The sequence below is a fragment of the Glycine max genome, chromosome 8, assembly GCF_000004515.6.
Source record: "Glycine max cultivar Williams 82 chromosome 8, Glycine_max_v4.0, whole genome shotgun sequence".
In the NCBI taxonomy this organism is placed as follows: domain Eukaryota; kingdom Viridiplantae; phylum Streptophyta; class Magnoliopsida; order Fabales; family Fabaceae; genus Glycine; species Glycine max.
Window position 1 is genome coordinate 23,326,447 of NC_038244.2, and position 13,254 is coordinate 23,339,700.

Genomic DNA, 13,254 nt, shown 5'->3' on the forward strand with positions numbered 1-13,254 from the left:
TTTTTAAAAACATTTGTCATATTAATAATAAATAAATATGTGTCAGTTAACATTTATAAAGTACATAGATCAATATTTGAAATGATCATAGGTAGGGTAGGAAGTAGGATGGGTTGTTCGTCGGAGGCCTATGGCTTGATCCGTTTAAGGCCCAACCCAAAATCCAACTAAACTCATTTAGTAAAAATGTCAAGTTCAAGCTTTTTAAAAAAACCTATTTGGTTAAATAGGTTAGATCACATATCTTAAGAAAAATCCATTAAATCTGACGAGCCCATTCGTTTGACAATAATATTTTATAATAAAAATATTATTATTAATATGATATATAATATTATCATTATTTTATTTAAATTAATAAATTATTTTAGTAGTTTGATAATTTGAATAATTTCAATTAATGTTTGAAATAAGTTAATTTGTATAAGCCTGAATGGATAACAAAAATAAGGACTCTTTACTTTTGGTGAGACTTGAAAAATTTTGGTAGCATATCATATGTAATATTTGTAAGCAATTTTTGCCCATTTCTTGTTATTTAAATTTTTCTCATTGTTTTTAATGAAAATCTTTGGTTTTTTTTTAAATATTTTTTTTACACTTCTATGAAACAAACATTTAAATGAGCTGACGAGTTTGATGGACTTTTACGAAGGTCAAGCATCAACCTAAAAATAAAAATTGTGAATTTTTTAAAAATGAGAGACAAAATATTTCAATTAAAAAATAAGATTAAAATCACGAACCTCTTAAAAGTTAAGAATAAAATATCTCAATTTAAAAATAAAAAAATTAAAATTACTCTTTTAAAAAATAGAAAAAAAATAGAAAGACAAAAATTATATTTTAATTTTTTTAAAGCAAAATTAAAGATATAAATGAGAATAAAAAGAGACTAAAAGGGGAAAATGGGTTAGTGATCAAATTAGATTGAGTTTTGTGCTTGCTAATACAGTTGATGATAATTACTCACCCACGTGGGAATACAATTTTGGGTAATGCTACTCACCCCAAAACCCTAATTGAATAAACACTGTTTTGGGGGATGTGTTTTTCCGTAATCTCCATGTCAATTAAAGAAATATAAAAGGGGAAGAAAAATCAAAATAAATAATAATAAAAACCCATTAGAATAGAAAAATTGGAAAAAGAAAGAGGGAAAAAGGGTTTAGATCGATCATAAGTTAACAATTAGGGATACAATTAATTAACACGACGTATTTGAAGTTATTTGGGGGTCCTCAGTTTCGATCAGTTTGTGGTTCTACAGTAATGGAGCACCATGACATGATCTGTGGTGGTTGAGGAATCTGAAAGCAAAGGTCTTGTGGTGTCCCTCGGACTCCAAATGTTATCCCTCACATGCTGCAACGTCAAGAAAGGTAAAAGTTGCTGCCCTCTGCATGTTATCTCTATCTGCAACAGTATTTCCATTCATTGCACATTTATTATACAGTCATTCCAACCAAACTAATTATCATTATCATCTTCCACATATATACACTCATCACGTGGCTATACAGTGATATATCGACCACCACAAGAAAATATATCATGTGGAACAAAAAAAAAAGTAGTAATACAAATACGACATGACCTTAGCTAGCAATGGTTAAACTCAATATACATATCATGATGATAACTTTACATCAAGTGCGTGATTATAAGAAATGATAGTCATAATGTTCATTATGCGTCTTTCCATCTTTTCTAGTTTTATATAACTTTCTTATGTGCATTATTTTGATATACTAAAAATCATTATTATGTTTACTTTTTTCATATATAATCTCTCATTCTAATATTTATATGTCTTTACGCGACGGCTCGCTTTAGTTCACTTTCAAGTAAAGACTCCCTACAATATTGAAACTACATACACACAATATGTCATATTGATAATGTTTATAGTTATTTTCATCCAAACAAATGGGTTCAAGAAATATAAGAGAAACACAACTGTTAAAAGTAACTTTCTTAATTACTGACTATGCAAGGAGATATAATTATACTCAACATTTGACTCTTAAGTCTTAACATTTTACGATATTATTAATTTCTTCCACTAAATGATCCCATCATTAATTAATCTTACACTTAATTAATTTAGATGCACACGTAAATTTACATGTTAAGAGACTGGACACACCTACAGAAATTATTGCAAATCAATCACTAATCTAGCATAATAAATTATATATACAGTAATGCTACACATAGAAAATCTTGATTAAGACAAAATAATTATCAAAAATACCTATTTAATTTTTCTCTGTATTTTTTTTAAAGACATCTAATCTAATACTATTTTTTTTTCTGCTGTAAATATAGTGAATATGAAGTCATGCTTTGTCAGTGGCTTACGTCTTGGGCCTACTTACCAACGCATATATAAGATCTTTGTAACTTCTACTTTACGCATAAGATTGATCCACATCTCCACTTTCCTATTTCATTTTAATGTTTCAGAAAAGTAATTTCCTCCTTTAAGTCAAGAGATTCCTAAATCCTTAAGCATGCACGCATATTTGGGTCAGCGGGCAATCGTGGAAATGCCCACCCAACCCACGATCTTAAAAACTGCCCTCTCTTTAATCATTATGGGGGCCCATTCATACTTTGCTCCCAAGCCAGAATCATGATCCCTTAGACTTCAGTGTTTTCTATTCTATTCTATATATGCCCCCAATACTATTATTATATGTGTTATCATATGGTTAATGCTACTACTATCATAACAAATAGTCAAATACTATCCTCTCGCAATAAACAAATCACTAATAACCTATTATTAACAAACAAACAAATAAATCCAAAAGTTTGAAGCTAAACCAAAAATATAAAATGAACACCATACATACATAACGTACAATATAATATGATGCAATGGCAGATCCATGAAGCACGGCGAAGAATAGGCAAAGGCTCAATCTAGAAAAGAAAAAGAAGTCGCAATTTAATATAATAAATATATATAACTTGTATTCTCTTCTTCGTTTCATCCTTCGGAGGGACCTAATCACGCATTTATATTACTAAATTTTCATGGTCATCATGCACGTCTCTATCACGTTGCGCCACCCAAACCCTAATGCATGCGAGCGTCAACATTACTACATGAAATAATAGCCCTTTTGATTTTTTCATCATCGACTAGCTAACTAGTTCTATATGTCATATAAATAAAATAAAATAAAATAAAAAACCAACTCCATGTCCTTTATTTAATAATATTACCACCGGTTTGAACTTGAGAAAACATATTAATAAAAAATCTAATTAAAGTGGCGTAGTGCTTCATATATCCTTCCGATTAGTTTTTTTAATGATGCATGCATATCACTCACCAACTTTAATTGCTATTATTAATAGTATTATAGGATATGCACGTATCTTCTTCCATTTTCTTTTGTTTTTATTCTATAGACGTGCATGAAATTAATTTCTTTTCGGTTATGATAAAAATATATAAACTGAATTTTGATGTTGAATTGGACAGTACAGTGAATTAGATTAAGATTTTGTTCTTATTAGGGACTTAGAACAGATTTATACTGTGGTTGTGGTGGAAGATGCTGCCTACACATAATGGGATTCTTTTCATTTGGTTCCATTCCATGAGATGAGAGTGCAGCACTTGATAGTTTGATGGAGCTTTTAAGCCAAATATTCCGTAGAAAAGGAGAACTAGCAAATGGAAATTAACGGGAAGGGCCTACATTAGCTGTGGGATATCAAGCGAAAGCGTGACGAAAGGAGAGAGAGAGCATGCAGATAGGAATTGAGTGGTGAGAACGACAGGGTCCACGTGTGATTTTCGAAGCCCTAGGATATGATGTTTGAGTTAAATTAACAAACAAATATCTCGTAACCTTTTTTGTATGAATAGAAGGAGTAGTGCTGCCAACTAAGTAGGCCAAGATAAAGAAATATATATCCAAGTTGAAGATGTGTTTTTACATCCTAAAGTCAATGCGCTCTTTATAAATTACAAAAGCAACAAGGGAAAAACAAATAATAAAGCGAGGGATACACACCTTCCACCATGAAAGACATCTTTATGCTTTCTTGCATTCATTATTGCCTTGACTATCTATTATTCATATCCATGTCCATATTATTGTAAAAACAAAAAAAAACAGTTTGTTCTTATTTAAACCCTTTAATTTGAATATCTATACATTTTTTTCTATTAAGCTATATATGTTTCTTCTAAACAAAACTTTCACCGTATTTTTTATGGGTAAGATGTTTAGTCACTGTATTTATTAATTCTTATAAAGCCGTGGCTCTATAATATGGAAAAGTATTCGTGGACATGAAATATGCTGCAATATATATACTTAGTGAGAGAAAAAAAATAGATATTATAAGTATTATGACCGTGATTAGATATTTAAAAGTGTGGGTATCATTATATATATATATATATATATATATATATATATATGGAAAATGTATACTCTATGCTTGGGGTTGCATGAGTAGAAAGATAAAAAAAAAAAAAAGAATGAAAAAGAGATGGAGAAAATATAGATATGTGTTAATGATAACACTATATATAATCTTTAAAGATATTTGAAGTAAATATGTTGGCCTTACTTATCCATTTACCCTCCAACCTTTTCTGAATTTACGACAAGAAACTAATAATCTTATATATAAGCAAGAGATTAAGCTAGCTAGACCATATATCTCCCTATAGGTTGTTAAATTGGATAATCTATCACACTCATTATAAAGCTAATTAATGATTGGATCTTTTGTTTCCAAATCCAAGTGATGTGTCAACTATTTATGTGTGAGGTTTGCCGTTCCGGGCGGCATGGGAACTACATGCAAACCAGCTAGCCATATTCTTATTTTTTATGATGTGCAGTGTAAAACCGAGTAGTCTTAGGTTGACTTCTCATAACAAACAAACAACATATCAAGGCAAAAAGAAATTGAAACCAGCAGCCAGAGGGGATATTGTTGTGTGCGTCACTCATTCTAACTACACCAAACTTAATTAGATTACTCTAATGATAATAACGAGCATATATAATTTTTTTAATTAATGCCTATCATTCCTAAAATAACCTTCTCTTTAAATCAAGAACTAAAATCTACTATAGAAATAATATAAAGATTTGTACGCGTTAATACTAGTCATACTCAAAATTACAGAGATTTAGAATAAACAAATCCCCTATACAACTCAATGACATCTCTGCATATACATATAGATTTTTAATAAGAAAAAAATGCTTAACCATATATAAATATTTAAATTACTTTATTTCAATATAAATTTAATTATCTATTATAATCATTTATAGTCAAAATTAAGTCCTTTACGAGAATATGTTCTCACCTAATATGCTTTCTTTATATATATGTATGTATGATCATTGCAGATACATATATGCTGCATTAATCTGTGATCTTAAGGATGAGAAAGAGAATAATATGCCGTCTTAATCTCATCTTGAAAGCATGAGTTGGAAGGCAAACATACTATATATATATATATCAAAAACACAACGAGGGGGTTGACCGAAAAAGTAACTTGCATGAAAATCTGACCAACAGAATGGAATGTCGATTTTATGTGTCTTGCAGCCTCGCATGATCTATATTTAAGGCAATTTGATAACGCATACTATGAACGTATATAAGATTTTGCGTAGTGTGGACTACAAATTCAATTAAACAAATCGGTTTCTCAATGAAAAGTTGTGATGCATGTTCGATACATTTGACACTCATGCTTGTGTTTTTTCCTGTCAGTTTGGCACGAAAAGTCTAAGACCATTATTCTATTTGTAACATGTACCTTGGTTTTGTTGTTTTGTGGATGGCAAATACAGACAAAATAGGTACTCGACAATGAAAACCTAGAAATTATATATATATATATATATATATATATATATATATATATATATATATCCTTCTCAATTTCATTGCCAAGCAACATGTACAAATGAATACCAAACTCAACCGCTAACAAAACTCTAGTAAAAGATTGGCCTTTGTGGAAAGAAAAAAAACATGTCAAAGTAAATAGGACAGGTAATTTGTAATATTTGAAAAAAAATCCAATATTTTTATATTTGTTATTGTAAGAAAATGAATATAGATTAAAAAGATCACATTAATTTGCAATAAATCATCAGCTTTGGAGACAAGTTATTTATTAAAACGAATTTTACAAAATCTTATTTTTCAGGAAAAATGAACTGTAGGTTTTTTGAAGTTCTTCCATAAAATTGACCCACAAAATAAGCCAATCCAATAATACACTGATAAAGATCAAATGAGATCAACAATGAGACTGAAATACTTCCCAATCTTTTTAGAACAAAAAGAAAAGAAAATAAGAGAAGTGTTTGAGGCTTTTCCATTCGAGGAGGGAAGTTTTAAAAATAAGAGAAGATTTAAAAGGGTTACAGCTAAAAAGAAATCAATTTTTTATGTCAATCTTAAAACATTACAAAAAAAAAAAAAAAAGAGGATAAGCAAGCGAAGTTTCTTTACCAATTTTTTAATTCATTCAGTCTTCAAAAATTTCAACTGTTTTGTAAATGTTTTCATCATGCTAAAATTGAGTATGGCATCATCGGCTAATGCAAATGATAAACGAGTGGGGTGAACACCTAATCATTGTATATATATAGATCTTAATTTTTCTCCTATAGGTCAGATCTAGTAATTTTAAGGGCATGCATGGATATTATGATGTAGGTTCTATATGTGTTGCTTCGTTTTCTCTAAGGATTCAAACCTTTTTTTAGTAATTATTAGGCAACAAGTAGTAGTGGTGTTCGATGATGAAGTGTGCATGAAGGATTGTAAAGTTCTGGCTCGACACACTATAATGCGCACATTCTAATAATATCACTTAATGAATATATAGCCTCGTGCACATGTTTCATAATGAGCGTAGATCATGAGTATCTGAAAGTACACCTAAATCCCCAACCGAATTCAATACTAGTTCTGTACTTTATACCGCGTATCATTAAGTTTCGAAAAACTTAACATGCACAATCTCAAGAGTATATGTTGAATAACTATTTTAATACTAGGGTTATAGTATAAGTAGTACCACTTAGATGAAAATACATAGACCATATATATAGCTATTACTACTGTATAATCTGTGCCCTGAGAGGCTGAGATGTTAAAGAAAGGGAACCTCTTCAGCTAGATATTATTAGTTAGGGAGACGATGCAGATTAGTTTTCCAATTAAACTAGCTAGTTATTATTCTTTATCCTGTTTAGTACATATATGACCATTTTTCTTTTAAATTAGATCCTAGGTTACGAAAAGTTGTTTCTTCTAGTCTACCTATTAGTTTGCTGTGTGCTTGGGACCATTCCTCAGGTGATTAATTGGCTTGGGATATATAACTTATACTCCAATATTACAATATCAACTATCCATAATTTTCTTTAGGGAAATAGTCAACTATCCATAATTTAACTCTCTTTTATCTACATTCTACACATATCTAATTAAAATCTATATATACATATATGCTTAGTTCTATTTGCCATAAAAGATTATCATTTTGTTTTAACAATTTCATCCCTCTTTTCTAAAAACAAGTGGTGTAGACCACTTAAAGTTTACTTTCATGCAAATCAGTGGCAAGACACTGAAATCATAAACTACTCGAGCATACGTGGGTGATTATTACGATGATACTGGGTGTATAGAGTATTACTCCAATATCAACAAGGAGCTTCCTTCTATGAAACTAACTTTTGGCTAGAAAAAACTAACAAAAAGATAGTGCATGGGAGTATATATTAATTTTTCCTGTGAAGTAATTAATTAGTAATTATTATATATCTTTAATTAAGTTTCTCCTTTTGAACAATTGTGGTACACACCTAACTACTAATACCCCAATTCCCGTGCACCACCAAACACAACACTCTAATAAAAGGTTCTTAGGATCCTATGTGGAAGCTCCATATATATATATATATATTGTCTTTGTTGGATGGACAAACACCATGATTCTAATTAATCATGTTGCCATGACACAGAATATGAGTATGAAATTAAAACGGAAATGGAAGACGATCGATTTCCGAGAAACATACTTCTCACCTGATGCATACGCATTTATTTTTTAATAGGATTTTATGAGGAGAGCAAGAAACATTATATATACTTACCCATCACTAGATAGATAAACCTGCTTTAGTTCTGCTGTATCTTTCATCTTTCTAACCCCCACTAGGTTTCTATTTTAATGTACTTTGGTACTTTTGATGAGAACGTAGTTCCATTTCCTTTTCGGACACTCCTATGTAATCCCCTATGTTCATTTTCTTCATCTCTCTTTAATTACATGCTAATAAAGGAGACAACAATTGGGATTAGGAAGGTGCATGATATGACAAAGAGAGAGAGCAACGATGGAAAATCATATCCCTAGCTATAACTAATTCACACAAGCACATACACATACACATAACAAATAGATTATAATTATTAATTTATAGTATTAATATAAAAGGGTAAAGAGATGGTTAAAACTTGAAAGTACCTCTGATTCGCTTTCCAGTCTGAGTTTGCTAACCAGATACTTCAATAGCAACCGAACTGTCATCCTTCCATCCCTGAAAGTTTTAAGTCAAAAAGAAATGATGAGTTTTTGCAGCTCCAAATACGATCAAATCATGATCAAAACGACATTGATAACACACTGACAAGAAAAGCCTCAAGCTAGCACTTCAAGGGAGAGAGAATAAGAAACAAATAAACAAAGAAAGAAAAAACAAACAAATACTCACTTAATTCTAAGGTAGTTCTTAGGTATTTGTGACAAGAATGGTTCTCTCGCTCTGCATTGTACAAATGAAAACCAAGTGAGTTTTATCAGAAAAAAAAGCAATTAAACTGCGCTAGCCTAGCCTATAGCTAGCTAGACGCATGCATGTACACATATATATATAAGAAAAATTAGTGTACTAGAAATTATAACAAATATTAATTTGCATTTTTTAATTTATTGTTAGCTAGCTTACTGATTTGGAGAGACTAGTAACATAAACCATATTCCAGAATGAGGTCTTCTAGGAGGATCAACAACCCGAACGGTGACATTATCGGAGCTTGGTCCAGCCCCAGCTGCTGCCACGTCATATTGATCAAACCCGGAAGAGGAAGTAGAAGAAGGGAAGTGATGAAAGGGTACTGTGGGAAAGTAAGATCCTAAGGGATGAGGCCTCAAAGAAGAGTAACAAGTTTGTGAAGAGGAAGAAGAAGAAGGAATAGGAAGAGGAGTGAAAGAAGAAGAAGAGGGCATAATAGGCATTGAATGAGGAAGTAGTGGACCAAATGCCCGGTTCATCATCTCGTGATGACCAAAGGTTGATGATGTAATTGGACCACTTGCCATAGACATCATCGACGACGACATGGAAGAGGAAGAAGAAGAAGAAGAAGAAGAATACGAAGTCGTTGGGCGATGCTGCTCAAAAAGCAAACGAGATGAAGAAGAACCACCAAAACTAGACCCTCCTCCTCTCCCTGAAGCCACCCCCGGAAAAATCGCCGGTGATGGCTGCTGCTCTGAGCTCCGCCGTGAAGGAAGCAAGTCTAACTCAACAAGCCCTGAACCGGTTGTTGTTGGAACAGCGGTTCGATTATCACGCTCTTGCTTTGTGCTTGTCAAACCTATGCTTAATTGAAGCCAGTTATTGTTTTTGTTGTTGTTGTTGTGTGCTCCTTCTTCTTCTTCTTCTTCCTTTGAGGTTGAACCACAACCTCCAACTTCATCTTCCTCGTTAGGGTTGTTGTGTCTCGATGATTCTTCAGCCTCGGCCATGATGTGCCTCCTCACCACTATATCAGCTCCTAACAAGCAATTGTAGCCTCCTTCAACTTGGTTCATCGCACTATTCGTTGTTGTGTTACCGTAAATAACATAATCACCACTCCTATTAATGTTGTTCTGTTGTTGCTTCCCGTTTTGAGAAGGAACCATGGTCATATTGGAGTTCTCACTCCACACCAGAAAACCATGAAAAAACCAAACCCGATGAAGATGATGATGATGATGATGATGTTGTTGTTGGACACGTGTCCGTTCTCAACACGAGCAATAAGAAAAAGAAAGGAAGAAGAAGGAGAAAAAGAAGAGAAGGGGTTCGGGATCTGGTGTTTATATAAAGGGTTAGGCATAGGAATTGCATAGTGGTTTGCCATCATCTATATCATGATCAATAAGGAAGAGACTTATTAATAGTAATAAGAAAGCCATCAACTATATATGCAAAATAATATTCTCAGAATAGCAGCTAGCTAGCTGCAGCAAGAACATCAAAGAGAACTAAATATTTCTTTCTTTCAAATCTCACTTTCCATTAATTCTCTTTGTTTGGAAGCTTGTGGGATGGAACTGTTTGCAGAAGCTATGAGAGAAAAAAGAGAAAGAAAGAAAGAGAAAGAATGAAAGAACGAAGTACGGTGGTCTCTCTGTCAGTTGAATAAATAATTAACTTTATTCTATTTTATATTTGTATACATGTCTTTCAACATTATTCTAACAAGAGTTTATGTGCCTATATTATTTGATAATTTTCTTTAACTTCTAATAACGACGACTATGTGATTAAAATATTTTACTTGCTCGAGATCATTGATTTGATAATGACAATTGAAGATGAAGTAGTTTTGTTATAATTAATTTTTATAAAATGATTGAATATCGTATAAAATGTCCTCTTGTAAGAATGACGTAATTAATGTAAATAGTTATGTATGTAAACCTTTATATGTTAACAATTTTCGGGAAATCGAGAAGTATGATAACAATTTTCTACCTTTTTTTATCAAAATAATTCTGATATGCCTATTAATTAGTGTGTTAAAAATTTTTTGGGGGGGGGGGGGGGGGGGGGGGGTGGACAAAGAGAAGGGTCCTGCCAGCGAACAGTTTTGGGCCATGTTCCGTGGAGAAAATGACTGCAAAGGGTCTCACCCTTTTGGTTATGTCGCTAAAAGCTCCTCTTTAGCCCTAATGACCTTCTGGTCGGGTTACCCTAATTATTAATATTTAATTACTCATAATATTTGATAGCCAAAAATGATAAAAAAAATCATAATAATTAAGACTATTTTATTTTTTAGAAATATATATCTTGATTTATCTGGCTATTTTTTAACTTTTGCAACTTGTAGAGATACATACTACTTTAAAAAACGGTTTACATGTAAATGGCTTGTTGAAATTAATTTCATGTTGTTCTCTCTTTTGAAAAATTATTCGGTCGTTGTCTTCTTCTAGTATATTTTTGCATGTTCATTTTGAACTTTTTTGGTTTATGTATTCAAGGTGATCCTGATCAATGGACTTCTCCTGAACATTCAACTGCATGCTTTTGGAATAATGCAACTTTTGAAAATCTTGTTGTCAAAAGTTTACTTTTACAGTGACTCTTATTACAAGTTTTCGAAGAAGTAACTCTAAAGGCATGGCAGCAATACCAAACTTAATTAGCCCACATACTATATTATTATTAATTAATATTTTAGCTTCATATTGCCCATCCTCTGCGTATAATTAAATATCTGTGACACACAGGCTGCTGGAGATCATATTGTATTAATGAATCTGATCAGTGATCATGCAAAATGGTTACACAAAATTGTTGTTTAAAGAAAAGGGTATATTGAAATACTAAAAAGTTCAAATTAAATAATGAAGCAGCAGAGAGATCAAACAAAGTGCAGTTTTTTGGGTGTTTTGTTGTTATGTGTGTATTTTTTTTGTTGCACTGGGAATTGGGGGAGGAGATGGAGAGAAGGAATATAAGTAATTTAAGTGGGAGGGCATGATGACCTACCTGTCAAAAATGGTATAAAATAGAAAGACATATAATAAACAAGGGGAAAAGGACACATTGGACACAAGTCATTAATTCATTATTAAGAGGCAATTATAAAGAAATAAATAGAGAATAGGATTCTTTCATTTGGGCATGCATGATGATGATGGTGTCTCCACACAACCCGAGAATCGAAACACTGCGATGTGGGCTTTTATTGTAAAACATTCGTTGCAAAAGCCATGTGCCTCCCACCCTCCTTGCATCTATTTGTACGGTCTCTCTCTCTTAATTTGTGTGATAGTATGTTTTTATAGTATTTTTTTTGTGCTTCTTGGGAAGGGCTTATGAGGACCAATATCAGGAGGGTCATCAAAATCAATCTTGCACACTGACAAATTGTAATCATACTCTCATATAGTAGTATATAAATTTCAATGTTCAAAACAGTACTTCCGTTAAGTAGTGGATGTTTAAAGATGAACAACGAGCTTGGCTGACCCTTGCTGAAAAGCTGGAACTTTCTTTCCAGCCCATCTAACATGCTCTCTCTCTCTCTCTATAAAGCAAAACAGCTTTATTTCGAAAGAAACTATTCGGGACTTTCACAGGAGGATGAGGGGTCAATCAACCAAATTCCCTGACTTAAATTATGTTGGAAATTTTTACGAGTCTTTGACATGCCGGACCAATTCCAACTCTAATATCGTTTGGAGAAATTCTTATATATATATATATATATATATATATATATATATATATATATATATATATATATATATATATATATATATATATATATATAAAAGGATTCCCTATATAAACCTTACACACATATTAAGTGTCTAAAATAAGTAGTACTTATCTAAGAATTTATCATGCATCCATTAATTAGAAAATTTGGGAAAATTTTGGATATATAGTTTCAAATTGGAGGTATATTTTAATTACACTCCCTTCGATCTCATTTTTCTACAGGGAAAAAAAATGTTTGCCAAATGAAGAAAACAAGATATAATGTGTCATGCGCTTATGAAGGCAGCAACCAAAGAGATGAGAAGCGTGACTCTGGTGGCAGTGCATGGATTGGAATCAAAGGGACACTTTGTTTGATGATGGCGATATTTTTCTACCCTAAAATTTCACCCTCAAGATACATGCATGATGTATTGTTTCAGTGGAAATTAATACACATAGACAGTGATCGCAGCGCCCATATTATTAATGTAATTTTTTCAATAGTGCGGTTTTTATTTTAGTTTAAAAAACTTATATGTAACAGTGCGTGATAGTAGTTTTATACAACTCCTTTAGTATAATATATGTGAGTATCATTTTAATTATAAAAACAAAAAGGAAAGACGAGGAGCTCCACTTTACCACAAAAAATTCTTCATAGTAATCATAAGAGTATATT

The 13,254-nt window shown here is 32.0% G+C and overlaps 1 protein-coding gene across 1 annotated transcript; it reads right to left on the reverse strand.

Moving 5' to 3' along the window:
- Positions 1–896: 896 nt before the first annotated feature.
- Positions 897–10,477, reverse strand: LOC102664960 (protein LAX PANICLE 2). The gene is made up of 4 exons (XM_006585779.3): positions 9,033–10,477; positions 8,799–8,849; positions 8,552–8,624; positions 897–1,416 (listed from the first exon to the last, which is right to left on the reverse strand). The coding sequence occupies exons 1-4, from the start codon at positions 9,998–10,000 to the stop codon at positions 1,252–1,254; spliced, it is 1,257 nt and encodes a 418-aa protein (XP_006585842.1). The 5' UTR covers positions 10,001–10,477; the 3' UTR covers positions 897–1,251.
- Between the last annotated feature and the right edge of the window lie 2,777 nt (positions 10,478–13,254).